General features: G+C 46.2%; 1 protein-coding gene across 7 annotated transcripts in view; it reads right to left on the reverse strand.

The window, feature by feature from the left end:
• Positions 1-2654: 2654 nt before the first annotated feature.
• WIPF2 (WAS/WASL interacting protein family member 2) overlaps positions 2655-24437 on the reverse strand; it is a 64017-nt gene continuing 42234 nt past the window's right edge. For all 7 annotated transcript variants that reach the window (XM_034941926.3, XM_034941927.3, XM_014342044.4 and 4 more), the window contains 5 exons: positions 23997-24113; positions 21510-22166; positions 12675-12884; positions 9518-9619; positions 2655-8504 (listed from right to left, as the gene is read on the reverse strand). In XM_034941926.3, the coding sequence (XP_034797817.1) occupies positions 8464-8504; positions 9518-9619; positions 12675-12884; positions 21510-22166; positions 23997-24113 (1127 nt within the window). In that variant the 3' untranslated portion in view covers positions 2655-8463. The remainder of the gene's footprint in view (positions 8505-9517; positions 9620-12674; positions 12885-21509; positions 22167-23996; positions 24114-24437) is intronic.

Below are 24437 nucleotides of genomic sequence, written 5' to 3' on the forward strand. Positions count from 1 at the left end.
TTAAGTGTATGCCAGGGGCTGTGCTCAGTATTTTACCTACATCACCTTATTAATCTTCACAAGCACCCCCATGAACCTGGTGTTATTTCACTTTACAAATGAGGGAACTACAGTAGAGGGGAGTTGAGTAAACTTGCCCAAGGTCACACAACTAGTAAGTGGAAGAGCTAGAATTTGAACTCTGAACTCTGACAGAAAATCAAACTCTTGACCACTTTATCATAGGGGGATGATTAGACAGATTCAGGTTCTAAACAGGAAGAGATGGTGGAGTACATTTCGTGAAGGCTTTTTAGCAGCTGAAAACTACAAAAGTGAAGAGAATGGGCTGCCATGAATGGAGAAAGTTACCACACAATGGAAGCTTTTTTTTTTTTTTTTTTTTGAGACAAGTCTCATTTTATCACCCAGGCTTGAGTGCAGTGCCATGATCTCGGCTCACTGCAATCTCCACCACCTGGGTTCAAGCCATTCTCCTGCCTCAGCCTCCTGAGTAGCCGGGACTACAGGCACGCGTCACCACGCCTGGCTAATATTTGAATTTTTAGTAGAGGGGGTTTCACCATGTTGGCCAGGTTGGTCTCAAACTCCTGACTTCATGATCCACCCACCTCAGCCTCCCACAGTGCTGGGATTACAGGCATGAACCACCGCCCCTGGCCACAATGGAAGCTTTTAAAAGGACTAGATGGTATTTCTGATGTCTTAGTAGGATAGTAGAACTCAGGAAGCAACCTTCACTGTTCGTATTTTTATAACATGGGCACCTAAGAATTGCCCTTAATAACCTGAAATGGTAATGTGTGCCCAGCCAGCTGTAAGGGGTGGTTATGGTAAACAACCTAGGAAGCTATGAGTACTTAGCATGCATATTGGAACCTATGAAAACACCAGGAAATGGCTGGGTGCGGTGGCTCACGCCTGTAATCCCAGCACTTTGGGAGGCTGAGGCGGGTGGATCACGAGGTCAGGAAATCGAGACCATCCTGGCTAACACGGTGAAACCCCGTCTCTACTAAAATACAAAAAAATTAGCCAGGCGTGGTGGCGGGTGCCTATAGTCCCAGCCACTCAGAAGGCTGCGGCGGGAGAATGGTGTGAACCCGGGAGGTGGAGCTTGCAGTGAGCGGAGATCACGCCACGCCACTGCACTCCGGCCTGGGCGACAAAGCAAGACTCCGTCTCAAAAAAAAAGAAAAGAAAGAAAACACTAGGAAACATAGCAGTGGCCCAAGAAAAGCCTACAGGTGTAAATGACCACTGTGGAAGCAGGCAAATAATCACAGAATGTCAGGACTGAAAGGTTATCTACTTGAAGCTTTTCCTTTGCACTAATAATGATCCTCCAGTAACGTGATGCGTACACATCATATTGTTTCTTGCTTCTGTGCCTTTGTTTTTGCTGTTTCCTCTGTCTGGAATGCCACTAACCATCCATCTTCCCTGGCTAACTCTCATAAAGCCTTTTAATATCCTGCATAGGTTTCTCCTGGTAGCTATCCTGAAGTCTACTAAACTATGAGTTCCTTGGAGTCAAAGACCATGTCTTAGCCTTGCACAGTGGCATGCATCTGTAATTCCAGCTACTCGGGAGGCTGAGGTGGGAGGATCCCTTGAGCCCAGTTTGAGGACAGCCTGGACAACATAGGGAGACCCCATTTCCAAGTTGGAAAAAAATAAAAAAGACTTTTTTTTGATATGGAGTCTCGCTCTGTCGCCCAGGCTGGAGTGCAGTGGCACAATCTCAGCTCACTGCAACCTCCACCCAACTGGGTTCAAGCAACTCTCCTGCCTCAGCCTCCTGAGTAGCTGGGATTACAGGCGCCCATAATTTTAGTAGACGGGGTTTCACCATATTGGACAGACTGGTCTCAAACTCCTGACCTCAGGTGATCCACCTGCCTCAACCTCCCAAAGTGCTGGGATTACAGGCGTGAGCCACCGTGCCCGGCAAAAACAGACTTTTCATCTTCATATTGTAGATGCCTGGTACAGAGTAACGTGTACAATAAGAGCTTGCTGAATGAAGGAATGGAAAGGACATTCTTGCCAAGTGGACATCCACCCTTTGCATAAACACTTGTGGCTGGAGAGCATACAGTCTTTTAAGTCTCACACCCCTAAGCCTAGGAATGGAGAATGAATTCAATTATGTGTGAAAATGACCCAGACTGGGCTCCAGTGATGTCAGAGGCAAAGCATTTCCCCAGTTATCCTCTGGGGCAGTCAGAATCCTGAGGCTGACATATTTCTAGTTCTAATTCATTTTCCATAGTTCCTTTACCTCTCTTTGCAGAGTACTAGGAAGTTGGAGACAGGCAGCTTTCTTCCAGTGGGTCGTTTAGTTCATGGTTAGATTGGGTTGGGAAATACTTAAGAGGTACATTCATGGCAAGCAGCTCTGCCTCAGTAATGGAAGGAAAACTAGTGTCCTTATCACCTGCTAACTCATACACAGTATCATGGAGAAGGAATCAAATCACACTGGAAGAACCTGTCTGGCATCCTTTTGTGTGACTGTGTGTGTAGACACACACACACACACACACACAAGCAATACCATCACAAGAAGACAGAATGAATTATAGGGTTAGGAAGTCGAAGGTCATTTAGGCAAGCTCCATTTGCAGGCTATTTCAAGTCAGGAGGAACAATTCAATCAATAAATAGGTAGTTTATTAACCATATTAATAACAATGATGGGTCAAATAATCGGAGATTCAGCCCATCTGGGAAGTACGGATGAAAATGAAAGGAGTCCTTTTTTTTCTTCCCCTCCCTCCCTCATCCTCATAGGTTTTTATATCTAAATTATGTGAGAGTGATTCATACACACACCCATTATGAATCAGTAAGAGAAATAACTTCAAGACCTTTGCTAGTGATGAAAGTGCAAGTTAAGCTCATTAAGCCTTAGTGGTTATGATGTCAGCTGACCACAGTAAGGAGAGAATGTCTGGTTGAATTTTTACACCTAAAGTCAAAGTTCAAGAAAACCAGCTAAGATTCAGCTTAAAAAGCAGTGACGAAAAACAGCCAACACCCACATAAAAACAGATACACACATTCTGTATGCTTTGTCCCCACCCTTCTTTTCTTTAGCCTCAATCTGAGAATCTGCCATGCAACACAGGTAGAAAGAATTATAAGAGATTCAAGGAAAAGGTCACAAGGCCAGGAAGCCTCCTAGGTTCCCTGAAATTGTGGGCAAAGGGGAGTTAGGTGGAAATATAAAATAAGGACTGGCTGGGTGCGGTGGCTCATGCCTGTAATCCCAGCACTTTGAGAAGCTGAGGTGGGACAATCACTTAAGCCCAGGAATTTGAGACGAGTCTGGGCAACATAGGGAGACCCTGTCTTTACAAAAAAATTTTCAAAATTAGCCAGGCATAGTGGTACACACCTGTGGTCCCAGCTACACGGGAGGCTGAGGTGGGAGGATCACTTGAGCTTGAGAGTTGGAGGCTGCGGTGAGCTATGATCACACCACTGCACTCCAGCCTGGATGACAGCAAGATCCTGTCTCAAAAAAAATAATAATAATAATAAAATAAGGACCATGAGAATCTCCCAGGAAGGGTAACTAGAACTCTAGAACTATATATATATATATATTTTTTTTTTTTTAGTGCAGTGGCATGATCTCAGCTCAGTGCAACCTCCGCCTCCTGGGTTCAAGTGATTTTCCTGCCTCGGCCTCCCGAGTAGCTGGGACTACAGGCATGCGCCATGACACCGGTTAATTTTTGTATTTTCAGTAGAGACGGGGTTTCACCATGTTGGCCAAGCTGGTCTTGAACTCCTGACCTCAAATGATCCACCCGCCTTGGCCTCCCAAAGTGCTGGGATTACAGGCATGAGCCATCGCGCCCAGCCAACTAGAACTGTAATTTTCAAAATACAGCTGGAGAGGAGGAGAGAAGACCCTCAGAAAGCTATAGATGAGTCTGCCCAATTCAGTAGATCTACTTTTTCAAGGGACCTGGAATCAAACCACTACACTTACCCAAATTATGAGGCAAAGGTTTTCTCCCCTCTCTGTGCCACCACTTGAGGCGGTATTCCAGACAAGAGTACACAATTTTCACTTTTTGTTTTTAAGCAAGGTTTTAATTAAGCTGCATGGCATCCAGAAGAAAGAAATGTACCAAAGAATCCAACCTGAGACCAGATTATACATTTTAGAGGGGGGAAAAAATCAATGCTATTTGGGAGAGGGAGCACTGTCATCAGAATATAACTCCAAAATAAATCATACAATAAATTATTTTCCAAAAGAAATTGATCCACATGCAGACAGATGAACACACACACGCACGCGCGTGCGCACGCACACGTGTCATTCTAGTCATTTATTCAGTGTTGACTGTGACTTCCATGGAGGGCACCATGAGAAAGGAAAAGATTAGACATGAGAAAAGAAGGCTAGGCCCCATCTTGCCACCAGTGGAATGAGATTTAAGACCACTAGAGAAGGAACCCACTAAATTGCCAGAAACAAGAGTAGAAAGAAACAGCAGTTATCAAGGAAGATTTTAATTGCTTCAAAGAGGGAAAGGAAGAAAGCACAGAAATCTAATGCAAGTAAAGGCACAATGAATGTGGAGTTGAATGGAACCAAACCCTTCCTTCGGTTAAAGTTATCCTTTTTTTTTTTTGCGTGTGGTTTTGATGGTGGTTGTAGTTTGTTTCGTTTTGTTTTTAAGAGATGAGTCTTGAAGGCAGAGTTGTAATGGCCCTCCTCTCTCCCCTCCCATTCCCGAAATTAGGGTAGCTTAACAGAAAGCCACCTTGACCACATGGCCAGGGACTGAGATTCAATGGGGAAAGAAAGACTGTAGCTGGAATGTGAAGAATTTGATTTGCAGTTGATTGCAGGTTGGGTTTCCGGAAGGGCAGACAGCTCAATGTAGTGCCATCATAGGGCCTCAGATGCCCACACTCCACCCCCAGAGCTTCACAAAAGGGAAGGACCCTGGAGTCACCCTTTTCCCCCACCCCCATAAGCACTCAGCCTACAGATTATTTCAAGTGATCAGGAGAATTAAAACACACCCCAACCCTGAGTTGCTCTTTAGCAAGTCTATTTACAATTTTTTTCTCACCTCTCCCTGGAGGTAAATCTGGGTTTCAAGTTGGGAAGCCATGGGGTGAGGGAGTTCCCCAGTGCAATGGCCGATGACGAGTATCCTTGCCACTGCCAGTTAGCAGGGCTGGGATGAGCTCCTGTAGACAGCAGCCTCACATCTATCAGCTAGGGTAGCCCTAGGTTCTCACTCTGTTGGCCTACGCTGTGAAAATGATGGGGCTCTGCAGTGGAGCAAATCCCCATGACAGAGAAAATCACACCTGGAATATCAAAGTGCTTTGGTCCAGGTTCAGTGACCAGAGAAGAGGAAGAGGGGCATCTAGCTCATTTAAAAACCTGGAGGTTTGCCCTGCTTCCCAGACAGGGCAGTAAGAAACAACTATAAAGTTTTTCCCATTAGGGAAAAACATCACAAAACCAAACCCATACAAGGGCTTTTAACACAGCTTCCTGATGCTTAGCTGGGCAATGTCTCTTCCTTCTGTGGGGGGACAAGGGAGTTAATGGGACTGGGCAACAGCCTCAACATGAGACCACACAATCTTCCACGAAAGAGACGACATTCCCACAAGCAGATAAAAAGAGCAGTTTAAAAGGTGAGGAGTTTTAGTGCTCTTGTAGCCAGCCCACCTTAAACCTAAATTAGAAGCTTTTTACAACATACAAAATAGACTGCTAACTATGCAGATCACATTCCCATCTTCAATAGTAAATATACGTAGTAATAAATCTATTATTAACAGCGGGACCAAATAACATATAAGGCAAAGACATTTAAACAGGTGTTGTATCATCAACGTGCTCTAAAAAAAACTCATCTGACTAGATCTAGACCCAGGCCTTTTTGCATGAGGCCAAGACAACAAGTATACAATCAATACCCATGTGACACAGTCCAAGTGCTGGGGAATATGAGGGGGCAGTGGGCCATGGGGAGGAAGATATCAGCCCCAGTGAAAAGCTGGGGTTTGGCTTTACTCGTGATATTTTGATGCTCTATGTCTGAGTAAAGGAGGAAAAAAAAACACTTTGATAACGTACAAAAGGCATCGACTCCCATTTCAAAAATAAATGGGAAGACTTCACAGTCAAAGTTCAGTCACTTGTCAGTATCTGCCCTGGAACTCTGCTGCAGTATCAACTCTTGTACTCTCTCCTTTTCCCTCCACTAGCATGCCCTCTCTCAGTTGTTTGGTTTGTTTGTTTTCTGAGATGGAGTTTCACTCTGTCACCCGGGCTGGAGCGCAGTGGCGCCATCTCCACTCACTGCAACCTCCACCTCCTGGATTCAAGCGATTCTCCTGCCTCAGCCTCCCCAGTAGCTGGGACTACAGGCACATGCCACCACGCCCAGGCCCAGATAATTTTTGTGTTTTTAGTGGAGACGGGGTTTCACCATGTTGGACAGGCTGGTCTCGAACTTCTGACCTCAGGTGATCCGCCCGCCTCGGCCTCCCAAATTGCTGAGATTACAGGCGTAAGCCACAGCGCCCGGCAGTTCTGTTTGCTTCAAGATGCTAGGGATACTTCTGGGAGATAACTGCTAACAGATTAGAAAGAAGAATGATACATAAAAAATGATTAGGAAAAGTTTGGTGACAGACCTAATCATGGTCTGTCCCAGAGTTAATATGGTCCAGGGGATGGCAAAGGACAGCAGACCCCATACACATTACCCCCGTTGAGCCCTCCCTCACCTAGCACTGGGGAGACTTGGGTTTCACCTGGCACCATGCACAGATCCCTAGCCTGTGATCCAATCAACTGGAAAGGTCTCTAAGACAGTTTAAGCCTGTGATGTGTGTGATTAAATTTTTAAGCTAATTTTCCCCATCCATTTCAAAGAGTAGTCATGGTCTCCTTGCTCTCATGCCACGCTCTGAGCACCCTCTACACATAACAACAGTTGTAGAAAACCAAAGCATCTGGTGTGTGGAGCCCAAGAGCCCCATCCTGCTGTCGGAAAAAAAGAAGTCCTCATCCAATCAGCTTCCTACCTAGACTGGGGACCTCCATTTTCTCTGTGCTCTTTAGGACCTGGAAGACAAAGAAACAACCTATGGCTGGCTGCCAAGGAAGATCTACTGAACTGAGGCAAATCTCAACAAAGTCTTTGTGCTTCCTGGCATAGAAGAGTATCTGAATATCTTCATAAGCCTCTGCTCACTTCTTCACCCTTCTGTACTCTGCTGTGTTAAACCGTGCAGTCCTGGGAAGGCAAGGGTGGTAGAGAAAGGAACAGGAAGAGTCTGCTCAGTCAGGTGGGCTGTGAACTTCAGTACAGGCAGGACTTAAAAGTCCTTTGCAGCCCCACAAAGCCAGCTCCTTCCATGAGGGGCTTCAACCTGCCCTTCTTTGTTATCCTGGAGCACCTTCCAGGGGCTGAAGGACAGAAAGAGCCACTGACAACTTCAGGGCCAGTCAGAAAAGACTGAGGCAGACACAAGATTGAGGTTAAGGCCCAGGCCCATGCCCTATCTTCCTATCTCCCACCAGAGGTTTTTGGGGTTTGTGAATCAGGAATGAATGATGCCCTCCACAAAAAGTGACTTTTCTTTCAAGGGCATGGGCGTTAAGGGGGAGGAAAAACATCCCTCAGCCTAGCACCCTGAAGCAGTGGGGTGAGGGGTCCCAGAGGGTTCAAATGGCTCCTGTTCCCTTTGCTGCAGAGAACTGACTAGTTCTAAAATGGTCTTCAGTTTATTTCACCCTTTCTTTTTATTAAATGTTAAGTTCAACTGATTAGTATTTAGTGTTTATATCCAATTTATCCCTGGGGTGGTGGGGGGGGGGCAGCAGGTGAGAACAAAAACAAAATACCCCTAAAAATAAAGCAGACCCAATTCCTTGCCCTTTCTCCAAATATGACCTTTAAAACAGATCACTTCTTGGCAAACTCCTTTCTTGCTTCACTAAAAATGCTCCCCTCCCACCCATAAGTCCTGGTCATGCCAGCCTCCTAAATGATGAAATATAATATACCTGCCAAGCTTCCCCCACAGTGGACAGGAGAAGGAAGGAGTACCATTCTCCACCCTGCCCTAACAGTGAGTTAATTCATCACAACAAGGCACCTTTCCCCAAGAGGAAGGCAGAAGACACGGAAACTTGTTCCTCATGTGGCTAGCAGGGCTTGCTGGAGGAAGGATGGATGCAGGGTTTGAGATCCTACTGTCAATATAGAGTCTGATCACCAAATCCAGAGATGAGATGCATAGATGGAGGTGAGCTGGGAGGACATTTGGAGTCTAGGGCTTGATTGCATTGGAGAAACATGTTAGGAGCTCTCATGCAGGTTTCAGGGGAATGGAAGGGACCATCTGAGAAGAAGAGAAGGTCCATCCTTTTCCTGAGGAACAGGACCAAGCCAGGCTTCACCTGAGAATGGGTGGCAGAGGTGGGGCTCCACGGGCAGCTGAAAAAAAACAAAATAAAGACCACACACATACAGGTCACCCACCAGAATCTGAACAACCCACACATTCCTAAAATGAGAGACAGGCTCTTTAAGCTAACCTTTAAAATCTGGGGACTACGTGTTATTATTGTTTTGCCTAAGAAAATGAAGATGAGTGGCCAGGCAAGGTGGCTCACGCCTGTAATCCCAGCACTTTGCGAGGCCGAGGCGGGCGGATCACCTGAGGTCAGGAGTTTCAGACCAGCCTGGCCAACCAGGCAAAACCCAGTCTCTACTAAAATTACAAAAATAATCCGGCATGGTGGCACACGCCTATAATCCTAGATACTTGGGAGGCTTAGGCAGGAGAATCACTTGAACCTGGGAGGCGGAGGTTTGGGGTGAGCCGAGATGGCACCACTGCACTCCAGCCTGGGTGACGATAGGGAGACCCTATCTCAAAAAAAAAAAAAAAAAAAAGGACAATGAAGATGATGAGAAGCAATTTTTTTTTCTTTTTTCTTTTTTTTTTTTGGAGATGGAGTCTCCCTCTGTCACCCAGGCTGGAGTACAGTAGCGTGATCTTGGCTCACTGCAACCTCCGCCTCCTGGGTTTAAACAGTTCTCCTGCCTCAGCCTCCCGAGTAGCTGGGACTGCAGGTGTGTGCCACCACGCCCGGCTAATCTTTTGTATTTTTAGTAGAGACAGGGTTTCACCGTGTTAGCTAGGATGGTCTTGATCTCCTGACCTCATGATCTGCCCACCTCAGCCTCCCAAAATGCTGGGATTATAGGCATAAGCCACTGTACCCAGCCTAATTTTGTATTTTTAGTAGAGACAGGGTTTCATTATGTTGGTCAGGCTGGTCTCAAATTCCTGACCTCGTGATCCACCCACCTTGGCCTCCCAAAGTGCTGGGATTATAGGTATGAGCCACTGTGCCCAGCGAGAAGCAAATTTTAACCTAAGAAAATGCACAGATTCTACATTCTATGCAATTATGGAAAAACCTTCTTATTATTATTCTCACCTCGGTTTGTTTTGCTGGGATATATCCTCTGAAAGTGTTTATATTCTTCTGGAGCAGGAAAGTCTTCTACTGGATGGAAGGAATACTTTGACTCAAAATCATCTGCGAAAAGAATAGAATATTAATTCCTATCATCCTTGCTTGTGCTCCCGCAGGCCTCTGATCGCTTTGACCCTCCCCACTTACTAATCTCTCAGGCATTCTGAGGTACTGTGAGGACCTACTGCCCCACCAAACCAACCACCCTGAGAACAGCAGCAGCATCACCCCACGTGCCTTGCATGCACAGAGCATGTATTCGAAACCTCTCTGTACTAAGTAGTGCGTCTTTGAGCCCATTCTTTATTTATTTATTTTTTGACAGTCTCGCTCTGTCACCCAGGCTGGAGTGCAGTGGTGCCCACCACCTCGCCCAGCTAGTTTTCTGTATTTTTAGTAGAGACGGGGTTTCGCCATCTTGGCCAGGCTAGTCTCAAACTCCTGTGCTCAGGCAATCTCCCCACCTGGCCTCCCAAAGTGCTGGGATTACAGGTGTGAACCACGCCTAGCCTGAGCTGATTCTTTAAACCTTTCCACCAAGTCAGGCACAGAACAGGAAAGGAGCCCAGTTGTTTGCATGGTAGCAGAAAGAAATATAATTTTTTTTTTTTTTTGAGACGGAATCTCACTCTGTTGCCCAGACTGGGCATGATCTTGGCTCACTGCAACCTCCACCTCCCAAGTTCAAGCGATTCTCCTGCCCCAGCGTCCCTGAGATTACAGGCATGCACCACCACACCTGGCTAATTTTTGTATTTTTAGTAGAGATAGGGTTTCACCATGTTGGCCAGGCTGGTCTTGAACTCCTGACCTCAGGTGATCCACCTGCCTCGGCCTCCCAAAGCGCTGGGATTACTGGCGTAAGCCACCAGGCCCAGCCAATTCTGGGTTTTAATAACATCTTACAGACTGTCACCACGGGAAAACAACTGATCTAAATCCAGAAATTGGTAGGAATTAATTTAAAATGGGAATATCTGTCTATGACTAGTGAGAGATTTGACCAGATAATTCCCTTTCAGTCCATGTTACCTTCACTTACATAGTTGGGACAGCCATCTCATGGCTTCTACTCCTACTTTCTACAGCCCCTCCATCAGAAGGCTCAAATTTTCTGTAAGTGCGGCTTGATCACATCCCAAAGGTTTCTACAATAAGGATATATCTTTAAAGCAAAAACCCTGGCATACCTAATAGGAATAGACTAGAACATGGAGGACAGTGGGTAGGTAAGGACAGCAACCATTAAAGAATCTAGAAGCTGGGCATGGTGGCTCATGCCTGTAATCCCAGCACTTTGGGAGGCCAAGGTGGGTGGGTAGCTTGAGCCCAGGAGTTCGAGACCAGTCTGGGCAACATGGCAAAACCTCATCTCTACAAAAAAAAATACAAAATTAGCCAGGCATGGTGGTGCACACCTGTGGTCCCAGCTACTTGGAAGGCTGAAAGATGGGAGGATTGCTTGAGCTTGGGAGGTCGAGACTGCGGTGAGCCGTGATTGCGCTACTGCCCTCCAGCTTGGATGACAAAGCAAGACGCTATCTCAAAAAAAAAAATCTAGAGTGTTAGGGCTGCAAGGGACCTTTCAGAGATTTCTTCCAAGGGTCCTCAACAGACGGGTCTAACAATAGCCTATGGACAACCTTTACTTAGGGTTACATCCCAGAACCAAGGAATCAGAATCTCTTAGGTAGAGCACCCCCAACATTTATAATCTTGGAAAAGTTAATCTGATACACTTCTGATCTAGTCAACCTAATTTTACAAATAAGGGAAGTGAGGCCCAGAGAAGTAACGTGACTTCCTCAAAATAACACTGCTAGTTAGTGGCTTTGGATTAATGTGTGTAATGTTTTGGGTTTCGTTTTTTTTTTTTTTTTTTGAGACGGAGTCTTGCTCTGTCACCCAGGCTGGAGTGCAGTGGCACAATCTTGGCTCACTGCAACCTCCACCTCCTGGGTTCAAGAGATTCTCCTGCCTCAGCCTTCTGAGTAGCTGGGATTATGGCTGCGTGCCATCATGCCCAGTTAATTTTTTATATTTTTAGTAGAGATGGGGTTTCACTATGTTAGCCAGGCTGGTCTCAAACTCCTGACCTCAGGTGATCCGCCTGCCTCGGCCTCCCAAAGTACTGCGATTACAGGCGTGAGCCACCGCACCCAGCCGACTTTTTTTTTTTTTTTTTTTTTTTTTGAGACAGAGTCTCTCTCTGTTGCCCAGGCTGGGGTGCAGTGATGTGATCAATGGTTTGCTGCAGCCTCAACCTCCCTGGACTTAGGCAATCCTCCTGAGTAGCTGGAAACACAGGCGTGTGCCACCACACCCAGCTAATTTTTGTATTTTTTAGAGAGATGAAGTTCCACCATGTTGCCCAGGCTGGTCTTGAGTTCCTGGGCTAAAAGCAATCCTCCCACCTTGGCCTCCCAAAGTGCTGGGATTACAGGAATGAGCCACCACGCCCAATCCTTTTTTCTTTAATATTTTTTGTCATTCTTTCTTCTTTTTTCTTTCCAGGCAATGTGCCATGGGACTTTTCTTTTCTTTTTTTTTTTTTTTTTTTCAAGAATTCCAAGGAAAGGCTGGATGTGATGGCTCACATGTGTAATCCCAGCACTTTGGGAGGCCGAGGTTGGAGGACTGCTTGAGACCAGGAGTTTGACAGCAGCCTGGGCAACAGAGACCCAGTCTCTATAAAAAATAATTAAAAAATAATAATTCCAAGAACAATCAAGTGTTTTGTTTTTGAAGAGCTAGAAAGGAACACTCCTTCCTAGGAGAATACATAAGTCCTGTCTGAATAATCCTAAAGAAGATACAGAGTCTCTGACCTAAAAGCTAGCTACAAAAAGTGATCTTTGGAGTGGATTTAGAGTTAGCACAACACTTGCTGATTTTACTTCAATCTATTCCAAAGCATCCATGCTTAGAATTCATATCAAGATAAGGAAGTCAATGAACACAGCCCATACCTCTGAGGATGAAGTCAGGAGGAGAACTATTGTGAACAAAGGATCCCATGTGGCCATTCCCACTCTATGGTGGCCATCTGGCAGCCATGGCACTGGAGTGGGTGAAGTCACCGCAGGAACCATGAGACTACAGATAGCTAGCTACTCACCCAAGAAAGACCGGACAGTGGTGATAGAATCTCTGTGGCCATTCCTCAGGGGCGGTGGAGGAGGAGGGGGTGGCCCAGCTGGCGTCCTTGAGGGTGGAGGTGGGGGCTTTCCTCGGCTCGGGGGTTCTGACCCATGCATTCGGTATGGTGGTGGGGGAGGGGGAGCATCCCTGGCACCATTTCGGATCACAGGTGGTGGGGGTGGAGGAGCTGCAATTAAAATCCAAAGTAGTTAGGTTTGGATGTGGAGACGGCAAGGGGTAGAATGACTTGAAACACATGAGCTAAAAGAGTAACACACCCCGCAGAGGCTCACAGTGCCTGGTTCCCCTTTGTCCTTATTACTTGAACAGCATCACCATTCTTCCAGATACCAACATTCAGAATAAATGTATGGCCTTTTTACATTTCCTACCAGTCAGTCAAGAACCCTATCTGTTCTTGATTTTTTTTCTGCTTTTCCATGCCTTCCTCCACAATTCTAATTCAGGTCTTCCTTATATTTAGCCTGTTCTACTGCAAAAGCCTTCCGAATGTTCTCCTTGCTTTGTCTCTTACCCCTCCAAATTCATTTTGCATAACACCAACTCACCAACCTCCCTAAAAACTTGATCCAGTTTTTTCAAAGGCTTTGCACTGCCTAAATCATAAAGTCTCAAACCGTGGCTGGGTGTGATGGCTCATGTCTATAATCCTAGCACTTTGGGAGGCCGAGGCGGGAGGATTGCCTGAGCTCAGCAGTTGGAGACCAGCCTGGGCAACATGATGAAACCCCATCTCTACTAAAAATACAAAAAATTAGCCCGGTGTGGTGGCGTGTGCCTGTAGTCCCAGCTCCTCAGGAGGCTGAGGCACAAGAATCACTTGAACCTGGGAGGTGGAGGTTGCAGTCAGCCCAGATTGTGCCACTGCACTCCAGCCTGGGCAACAGAGAGAGACTCCATCTCAAATACATAAATAAGTAAAAAAATAAAGTCTCAAAGCCTTTGCTTACATAGTAACCTACCACACCAATCAGCTTGAGCTTGGCTTCTCCTCTTCCCTTCTTATTGCTAGGCTAGGTTAGGAGCCCTCCTCTGCACTTCCACTGCAGCTTGTGCATACCTACCACTTGAATAGACTATTATAATTATTTATTCTGTGTGCTCTTTCCCCAGTATACTGTGTACCCCTTGATGTCAGAGCAGTTCCTCCTTCTGGGTTCCCAAGTTCAGCCAAATGTACAGCACACAGCAGGTGCTCAATCAACGTTTGCTGAATAAACCAAATTATATGCTTTGCTCTTGTGACTCCCCTCACAATATTCTGATATCCCCCCTTCCCTTACTACCAAATCCTCCCTATCCTTCAAGGTTCAATCCAAGTCCCATCTTCTCAAGGCTTTCCCAAAGCAATCCATTTTCTTCTGAGTCCCTCCACCTCTGCTCTCCCACAGCATATACAGGCTATGTCACTTACTCTAATATCAATGAGCGATTTTCAAAATATATACAGCAGATTCATTGTGGGAAGTTACATATGTCCAGTAACAGTCTCATTGCTCAAACACTGCAAACACCTCTTTTGGAATTGCCTCCAAAACAAGTTTATCAGTCAGAGCTGTAAACACTATTATATGATGGTCACATTTCATTTCTGAGGTCACCCCACCACCATCACCAATGAAAATATTCATACCTATGCCAGGCACGGTGGCTCACGCCTGTAATCCCAGCACTTTGGGAGGCCGAGGCGGGAGGATCACCTGAGGTCGGGAGTTCGAGACCAGCCTGATCAACATGGAGAAACCCAGTCTCTATTAAAATACAAAAATTAGCCAGATGTGGTGGTGCATGCCTGTAATCCCAGCTACTCGGAAGGCTGAGGAAGGAGAATTGCTTGAACCCAAGAGGCGGAGGTTGCGGTGATCCAAGATCGTGCCATTGCACTCCAGCCTGGGCAACAAGAACAAAACTCTGCCTCAAAAAAAAAAAAAAGAAAATACTCATACCTATGGCTGAATCTGCTTTTTGGTGATTCCAAAAATCAAATTCACTCTTAAAAGATGAAAATTTGCCACCAAGTAGAAGGTAACGTCAAAAGCATGTGTGAAGAAATGGCAATATGACTGGAATATAATAGATTCTAACGTGTTTGTCTTACTCCTATGCTCTGTATTAACTAACAATAATAGCAGCTACCATTTATTGGGTATCTATTATGTTCCAGGCATTTTCGGTGTATTAAATCTTTAAAAAGTCTTATAGCCACACATGCGAAGTATGTAATATTATCCCCATTTCACAAATGAGAAAACTGGGACTCAGGTTATTTGTTTAAGGTCGCAGATCAAATAAAAATAGGCAAGGCACATGTCTGCTCTTTCTACTCTCCCACACTGCTTTTTGTAACTCCCAGTATTCTGCATAGTATCTTCCCAACCAGATTTACAATCCAGTGGCTTGGAAGTGCATCTTTTGGTATCTAGGCCATGTTCAATTTTTTTTTTTTTTTTTTAAGAGACAGGGTCTCACTCTGTCACCCAGGTTAAAGCGCAGTGGTGGGATCATAGCTCAGTGCAGCTTCAAACTCCTGGGCTCAAGCAATGCTCCCGCCTCAGCAAAGGGCTGGGATTATAGGCATGTGCCACAGCACGTGGCCCAATAAATAGTTGTGACCTAAATAGTATGTGAAGAGACTACTCAGCTTAACAGACAAAACTGTTTTTTGTAGTAAAACGGTATCTTGGCCAGGCATAGTGGCTCACATCTGTAATCCCAACACTCTGGGAGGCTGAGGCAGGCAGATCGCTTGATGCCAGGAGTTCGAGATCAGCCTGGGCAACATGAGGAAACCTCACCTCGAATTTTAAAAAAGTACAAAAATTAGCCAAGCGTGGTGGCACACGCCTGCAATCCCAGATATTCTGGAGCCTGAGGTGGGAGGAGCTTGAACCTGGGAGGTGGAGGCTGCAATAAGCCAACATCGCGCCACTGCACTCCAGCCTGGTGACACAGCAAGACTGTCTCAAAGAAAAGAGTATCTTATTATTCCTCCTGATTACTATCAGAATTGCTGTAGTGACTATAGTTAAGCATGTAACACAGTAATAGAATAACATACACACACACACACACACACACAATCTGGCACAATAAGCCCAATAAATGTTTTTGCTTCCCATAAGACACACTCAGAATGTCAACTCTTCCTCACTGTTTCCAAGCTTTGTTCAGTAGAAACAGGGGACACTAGATGCAATAATTAAAGAGAAATCTTGTAACTCCCAGCAGATCTCTGAGCCTTGTTTTGATTCCAAATCTACTCAAACTAAAGCTCTTTAAGAATAGAAGCTTCTTTAAGCCCTCAAAAATATTCCCTAAAACCCAGATTCCTCAAGGCCCTGAGAATTTGTATCTACTCCTAGGCCAGGGCAGCAAGGTAAACAGGGTTAGCCAGGTTCACAAGGACACCAACACCAGCTAGACACCAGGCAGGTGACAGCTATGAGACGACCTGGAATGGCACAATAGAGCAGGGTAAGAGTGATCTGTTTGGCTTCTCCAGCTCCCTCCCTCATCCCAGCCAGGTTCTGCTGTCTCCAATAAGCTTCTGGGCTCTTTGTCAGATCCAGTTATTTTTCTTTTTTTTTTTTTTTTTGAGACGGAGTCTCGCTCTGTCCCCCAGGCTGGAGTACAGTGGCACGATCTCGGCTTACTGCAAGCTCCGCCTCCCGGGTTCATGCCACTCTCCTGCCTCAGCCTCCCCAGTAGCTGGGACTACAGGCACCCGCCACCACGCCTGGCTCATTTTTGTATTTTTAGTAGAGAGACAGGGTTTCACCGTGTTAGCCAGGATGGTCTCAATCTCCTGACCTCATGATCTGCCCGCCTCAGCCTCCCAAAGTGCTGGGATTACAGGCATGAGCCACCGCACCTGGCCCCAGATCCAGTTTTAAGACTGTTTCAAGTGACAGAGCCAGAACTCCAGTCCCTAAAAAACAATTTCCAAAAGAAGTCCTGGGATGGGAGACAGGCTTTTGTAATCCAAGATTAACCCTAATTTTGAGAAAAGTATGATGGTTTCAATTTTTCTCAAATTCCCTTAAAAATGGACAGTGTTGGCGGGTGCAGTGGCTCATGCCTGTAATCCCAGCACTTTGGGAGGCCAAGGCAGGCGGATCACAAGGTCAGGAGATCGAGACCATCCTGGCTAACATGGTGAAACCCCGTCTCTACTAAAGATACAAAAAAATTAGTCGGGTATGGTAGCGGGTGCCTGCAGTCCCAGCTACTCGGGAGGCTGAGGCAGGAGAATGGCGTGAACCTGGGAGGTGGAGCTTGCAGTGAGCCGAGATCGCGCCACTGCACTCCAGCCTGGGCGACAGAGCGAGACTCCATCTCAAAAAAAAAAAAAAAAAAAGACAGTGTTTTACTCTGCAAAGAAAAAATTCTTGAAACAAACTCTGTGAACCAATAATGCTAGTTTTTGGGTTTTGTGGGGGCGGTTTTGAGGCAGGGTCTTGCTCTGCTGCCTAGGCTGGAGTGCAGTGGCGTGATCTCAGCTCTCTGCAGCCTCTGCCTCCTGGGCTCAAGTGATCCTCCCATCCTAGCCTCCCAAGTAGCTGGGACCACAGGCACACGCTACCACGCCTGGCTAGGTTTTTTAAATTTATTTTTATTTATTTATTTACTTATTTTTGAGACAGAGTCTCGCTCAGTCACCCATGCTGGAGTGCAGTGGTGCAATCTTAGCTCACTGCAACCACGATCTCCCTGGTTCAAGCAATTCTCCCGTCTCAGCCTCCCGAGTAGCTGGGATTACAGGCACCCGCCATCATGCCTGGCTAATTTTTGTATTTTAGTAGAGAGATGGGGTTTCACCATGTTGGCCAGGCTGGTCTTGAACTCCTGACCTCAGGTGATCTGCCTGTCTCAGCCTCCCAAATTGCTAGGATTACAGGCGTGAGCCACTGCACCCGGCCTAGTTTTTTTATTTTTTGTAGTAATGGGGTTTCACCATGTTACCCAGGCTGGTCTTGAACTCCGTCTCAAGCGATCCTCCTGCCTCAGCCTCCCAAAGCACTAGGATTACAAGTGTGAGCCTGTGTCCCTGACCCCCACTGTACTTTTCAAATGTACATTTTACAGGTGAGAAAAGAGAATCAGTGATCTGTCCAATGTCACACAACAAATCGAGGCAATACTCAAATGATCTCTGACTAAAATATCTCAATTTTTTTCTGGTTTATCACTCTTAAGAATTGCTGCTCTAGCCAGGTACAATTGTTCACATCTGTAATCCCAGGGCTTCGGGAGGCCAAGGTGGGAGGATGGCTTGAGCCCAAGAGTTTGAGTCCAGCCTGGGCAACACAGACCTCATCTTAAAAAATAAAAATAAAAAAAAAAAATTTTTAATGAGCCAGACATGGTGGCAACATCCCTGTAGTCCTAGCTACCACAGAGAAAGAATGGAAAAGTGGGAAGCAAGAAAGCCTGCAGACATTTAAAAGTGCTCAGCTCAACCCACGGAAATTGCATTTTTCTCTTCTTCTATTCCTGGATGAGGTCAGAAAGATATGAGCTTTGCTCAGACAGAGTCTTTTGTAAAATCCCTAAGTTAAAAAAAAAGTCAAACCTGAACTTTATAGAATCAAGGGCCACCTTAGCACTACCTCATTATGGCTAAAGCTAGGGAGATATGGGATCAGGAATGCAGTAGGCCACTGTTTGGCTGCCCTATGTTAGATGGCCAGCTGCTAGAGTACAAATCTGTATGTACCAAACAAAGAAGCTGCACACAGGTTAATGGACTTTTAATGCCTTGCTACTTAATGATATAACCTTTACCCTTTTTTTTGGGACAACGTCTTGCTGTGTTGCCCAGGCTGAAGTGCAGTGGCACTAATACAGCTCACTGCAGCCTCCACCTCCCAGGCTCAAGTGGTCTTCCCACCTCAGCCACTCAAGTAGCTGGGACTACAGGCATGCACCGCCATGCCAGGCTAATTTTTTTAAATTATTTTTTGTAGAGACAGGGTTTTGCCATGTTGCCCAGGCTGGTCTCGAACTCCTGGGCTTAAATGATCTGCTGGCCTCAACCTTCCAAAGTGCTGGGATTAAGGCGTGAGCCATCATGCCCAGACTCCATGACATAACTCCTTAATCAATGTTCTATACCTGTAGAAACTGACTTTAAAATAAAAGCTAAGGGCTGGGCGCAGTGGCTCACTTGAGGTCAGGAGTTTGAGACCAGCATGGCCAACACGGCGAAAACCCGTTTCTACTAAAAATACAAAAATTAGCCAGATATGGTGGCACGTGCCTGTAATTCCAGCTAGTCAGGAGGCTGAGACACAACAATCACTTGAACCTGGGAGGAAGAGGTTGCAATGAGCAGAGATTGCACCACTGCACTCCAGCCTGGGCGAAAGAGCAAGGCTCTGTCTCAAAACACAAACAAACAAATAAATAAATAAAGGCCAAGAAGCTGTTTGTGGAGGGTATGTCTCAAAGTCTAATGATACAACGATATGGGAGCCAAAATTCCCATGTCCAATAAGGCCCCAGAGAGCTGTCACGGTCTCCCTCACTCTAAAATTTCAGTTATGCTAATTATAACGAGATTACACAACCTCTTCTTTTTCCAGGGTTCCTAAATTCCCTCCTCACCCAGCTTAGGCTCCATTATTGCAATCACTCCCTCACATACACCCTTCCCTTCCTGCCCCACTCTCCCTTAGAGTCGCACATGCCTAAAACATGCTAACGCTGGTTAAATACAGCTCTACTCTTTTTCTGTACCTGCAAATCACAACTGAACACATGAGACTAATTAATCTCACATGAAATGTATGGCCCATAATCTCAAGTGGGCCCTTCGCGTGGTTGCCTATCTGAGCACATTTCCCTAGTCCACCCACACTCCCACGGTCCAGATGACCATTTCATGCCTCTTCTCTCTCCTCAACTCTCCTTCTCCTTCCCTCGCCTCAATCACAGCTGATGCTCTTGCTTTCCATTTCACTGAGAAAACAGAAGCAAATTAGAATAAACTTTCCACATGCTTCTACCACTACACCCACCTACCCACTTGCTTCTAAGCCTATATGCTCTGCCTCCCCTCTTGTTACTATGGAAGAACTATGTTCCTATCTAAGGCCAACCCTTTATCTATTGATCACATTCTCTCTCCTCTGGCCTCCTCCAGGTCATTATTCAGGCAATCTGTTCCCTCTCTTCTGATTCAATTTTTTTCCCTCTCTCCTAAGTTTCATGCTACTCATTCCATCAGCATACAAATAGGTCTCCCATCTTGGGATGGGAAAAAAACAACTCTCAACCCCACATCTTCCTCCAACAATCACTTCACTTATCTTCACCCCTCTCTCCTGGACTTTACAGCGAACTCTTTAAGAGATTTCTATATTGCTATCTCCAATTTCTCTCCTCCTATTCCTGCATTCTTGAACCCACTCCAATTAAGCTTTCACTTTCACCCTCCACCACTCCACTGAAACTACTCAAAAGGGTCCCATGATACTAAGACCAATGCCAGTTCTTGGTCTTTAACTTACCTGACCCATCTGCAGCACTGGGCACAGCTGACCACTTACTCTACCTTGGAGTTTTTCCATCACATTCTTGGTTTTTCTCCTTCCATCCTCACTAGAAGCTTTTCTGTTTCCTCTGCTGGGTATTCTTCATCTCTTTTGCCTCTAATGTAGGAGGGCGAGGGCTCAGCCCTCATTTTTTTTTTTTTTTTTTTTTGAGATGGACTGTCACTCTGTCGCCCAGGCTGGAGTGCAGTGGCGTGATCTCGGCTCACTGCAACCTCTGCCTCCTGAGTTCAAGCGATTCTCCTGCCTCAGCCTCCTAGGCCTCTTCTTATCTATATTCACTCCTTAGATGACTTCATCCAGCATGTGGTTTTCAACACCATTCAAATGTATCTCTCTAGCCGAAACCTCTCCCCTCAACTTTGGAGTCTGATAGCCAATTACCAATTCATTGTCTCTTCTTGATTACCTAACAGGCATCTCAAACTTGTCTCAAACTGAACACCTATCTTCCCACAAATTCACAGTAGTCCTAACCATCTGGCCGTTTACTGCAACAGCCCAGTAACTGGTCTCCTTTTGTCACCTTTGTCCTCCTGCGGTCTGTTCTCAACATAGGAGTTAATGATCTTTTTAAAAGGTGAATCAAATCATACTACTTCTCTGTTTAAAACCCTCCAGTGGCTTCCCATCTCACACAGTTAAATCCAAGGTCTTCGCAAAATCCTGCAGTGCGCTCTCCCCTGCAGCTCCAGCTTTCCAACCTCCAAGTCCTACCACTCTTCCCTCCCCTCACTCTTTGTAGTCTTGCCACAATGGCCCCCTTGCTGTCCCCAAAATGTTTCAGGAATACTTCTGCCTTATGGCCTCTGCATTTGTTGTTCCCACTGCCTGCAACAGCTGTTCTCCTAGATAACTACTAAGCTTACTCGTCACTTTCTTAAGGTCTTTGTCAAATTTTCACCGTATCAGTAAGGACTGTCCTGACTCTCTCCCCACTCCTCCAATTAAAGATATCATCATCCCGACCTCCGCCCCAGTATATCTTATTCCTCTCCTCTGCTTTGTAATTCTCTAAAGCATACTGCATACTATGTATTTATATATTTTACTAGTTTGTCGAATTTTTTTGTCTTTTCTATTTATTGCTATTTCCCTACCAACAGACCTGACACATAAAAAGGTACTCAATAAACCCACTGAATGAATAAACGAATTACTGTCTTCAAGGAGTGCTCTGGGGAAAGATAAAATCAATTCACAGCATGACAGGGAAAAAGGTGCTTCCAAGCACTTACCTGCTCCCCGACTGGGAGGGTCTCGGGCTGGGGGAGGTGGCCTATTACTCAGTAAAGAGGGGGAGGCTGAGGTGGGTGGAGGAGGTGCTAGGCCTCTGACAGGCCCTGGTGTCTTCCTATGCAAAGAATTGTGTCTCTGTGGCAGCTCAGGGGCTGACTCATTAGTGGGGCTAGAGGGTCCATTGGGGACCCCAGGAGGCTGGCGGTAAGGCGGAGGAGGAGGAGCCAGAGACTGACCACTTGGTCCTGTTCTGATATTCACAGGGGAAGGAGGTGGTTTGACTGGGGGTGGAGCAGGAGGTCCCTCTCGACCAGGGTGAAGCCTTTGTCCAGGCGTCGGTGGCAAGGGTTTCTCTCTGTTGTAGGCGGGGGCTTTGTTGCTGTGCATAGGCAGAGGTGTGGGGGGTGCGTTGGCACGCCGCCCTGGGGGTGGTGGGGGAGGGGCAGAGGAGCTGTGCTTCATGCCCGTACTGCTGGTGGTATTAGGCCGAGAGAGGTCCGGTAAAGAGGGTCTCTGCATCCGGGGCAGTTCTGGGAGTGAGGCCCGGCTGCTGTCTGTATCATCCTGAGGACGCCCGCTGGCGGCAGATACTGGAGGCCTTGGGGCAGCAGCTCGAGAACTGGGGATTTGCAGGGCTGGCTTACCAGCTAGGTTCTCTACAAATACATAGACAACACAGGGTCAACAGAGCTGGACAGATATTGGTCAGTATCCCTACTTCACTTAGCTCCTTAGTGCAACCTGCATGGCAGCAGGGAAAGGAATTGAATAGTTCTGGGTTTTTTGTTTTTCTTTTTGTTTTTTTTTTTGAGACGAAGTTTCGCTGCTGTTGCCTAGGCTGGAGTGCAATGGTGCAATCTCAGCTCACTGCAACCTCTGGGTTCAAGTGATTCTCCTGCCTCAGCCTCCCAAGTAGCTGGGATTACAGGTGTGCGCCACCACACCTGGCTGATTTTTGTATTCTTAGTAGAGATGGGGTTTCACCATGTTGGACAGGCTGGTCTCGAAATCCCAACCTCAGGTGATCTGCCCACCTCGGCTTCCCAAAGTGATGGGATTACAGGCATGAGCCACCACGTCTGGCCTAGTTCTGGGTTTTAATACGGTTTCAGGCTCAGGATACATTGTTATTTATTTTAAATGTTACTTTATTTTTGACAAGTAATAATTTTATGTATTTATGGGGTACAATGTCTCGTTATATGTATACATTGTGGAATGATTAAATCGAACTAACATATCCATCACCTCACATATTTTTTTTTAATGGTGAAAACACTTAAAATCTACTCTACAACAGGCGCAGTCGCTCATGCCTGTAATCCCAGCACTTTGGGAGGCCAAGGTGGACAGATCACTTGAGGTCAGAAGTTTGAGACCAGCCTGGCCAACATGGTGAAACCCCGTCTCTACTAAAACTACAAAAATTAGCCAGGTGTGGTGGCCTGTGCCTGTAATCCCAGCTACCTGGGAGGCTGAGGCAGGAGAATGGCTTGAACCCGGGAGGCGGAAGTTGCAGTGAGCCAAGATGGCACCACTGCACTCCAGCCTGGGCGACAGAGCAAGACTCCATCTGCGGGGGGGGGACAAATAAATAAAATAAAATAAAATATACTCTTTTAGCAATTTTGAAATATACATTAAGTATAATAAGGGGTCGCCAACCCCTGGGGCCATGCACCTGTACAGGTCAGTGGCCTGTTAGGAACAGGGCACACAGAAGGTGAGCGAGCAAGCATTACTGTCTGAGCAACGCCTACTGTCAGACCAGCAGCAGCATTAGATTCTCATAGGAGGGCGAACCCCATTGTGAACCGTGCATGTGAGGGATCTAGGTTGCATGCCCCTTATGAGAATCTAACTAATGCCTGATGATCTAAGGTGGAACAGTTTCATCCTGAAACCATCCCCCGCCCACCATCTATGGAAAAATTGTCTTCCATGAAACCAGTCCCTGGTGCCAAAAAGACTGGGGACTGCTGCAATAGATCACTAAAACTTACCCCTCCTGTCTAACTGAAACTTTGTACCGTTTGACCAACATCTCCCCTTTCCCAATCCCAACGCCTACTGCCCCCAGCCTCTAGTAACCAACATTTCACTCTCTACTTCTACGAGTGAGTTCAACTGTTTCAGATCCCACATATAAATGAGATCATGCAGTATTTGTGTCTTTGTGCCTGGCTTATTTCACTGAGTATAATGTCCTCCAAGTTCATCCATATTATCAGAAATGACAGAAGTTTCCTTCTTGCCTAAGGCTGAATAGTATTCTAGGGTATATATGCCACATTTTCTTTATCCAAGTTGCATCCACTTTCATTTAATCCCTCAGCTTTTGCTGTATTCTATTCTATAACTCCTCCCCTACTCCCAAGTCTTTCTTCCCCCCACCTCTACCATACTCCTCAACCTGAGATGGCCCACTTGGGACATCAGAAATTAACACACCAGGGAAACACCCTGGGAAAGTACTCATCAGATACCTGAACCATCCTTGGCTCCCACAGGTCGAAGCTTCGGCACTCCTCCTTGGAAGAGACCTCCCTTGGGCTGCAGGGCAGCTCCTCCAGAGCCATAGCCACCACTGCTTCCTTTCGGCTCTGGAAAGCATACCAGTAGGGTTTTCATTTCACATGTTCTCAGCTGGTGACCAAGTAAATCATGAGGGGAAACCACTCCTCTATCTGGGCTATCGCTTGCAAACAAACCAGTCTTGTTTTTGCCCTTCTATTTAAAAAAGCAGGCCTGGTACAGTGGCTCATGCTGCTAATCCCAGCATTTTGGGAGGCCAAGATGGGAGGATCACTTAAGCTCAGGAGTTCGAGAGCAGCCTAGGCAATATAGTAGGACCTGACTCTACAAAAAATTTCAAAAATTACCCAGGCATGGTGATGCATGCCTATATAGTCCCAGCTACTCGGGAG

Source organism: Pan paniscus, chromosome 19, assembly GCF_029289425.2.
Source record: "Pan paniscus chromosome 19, NHGRI_mPanPan1-v2.0_pri, whole genome shotgun sequence".
In the NCBI taxonomy this organism is placed as follows: Eukaryota; Metazoa; Chordata; class Mammalia; order Primates; family Hominidae; genus Pan; species Pan paniscus.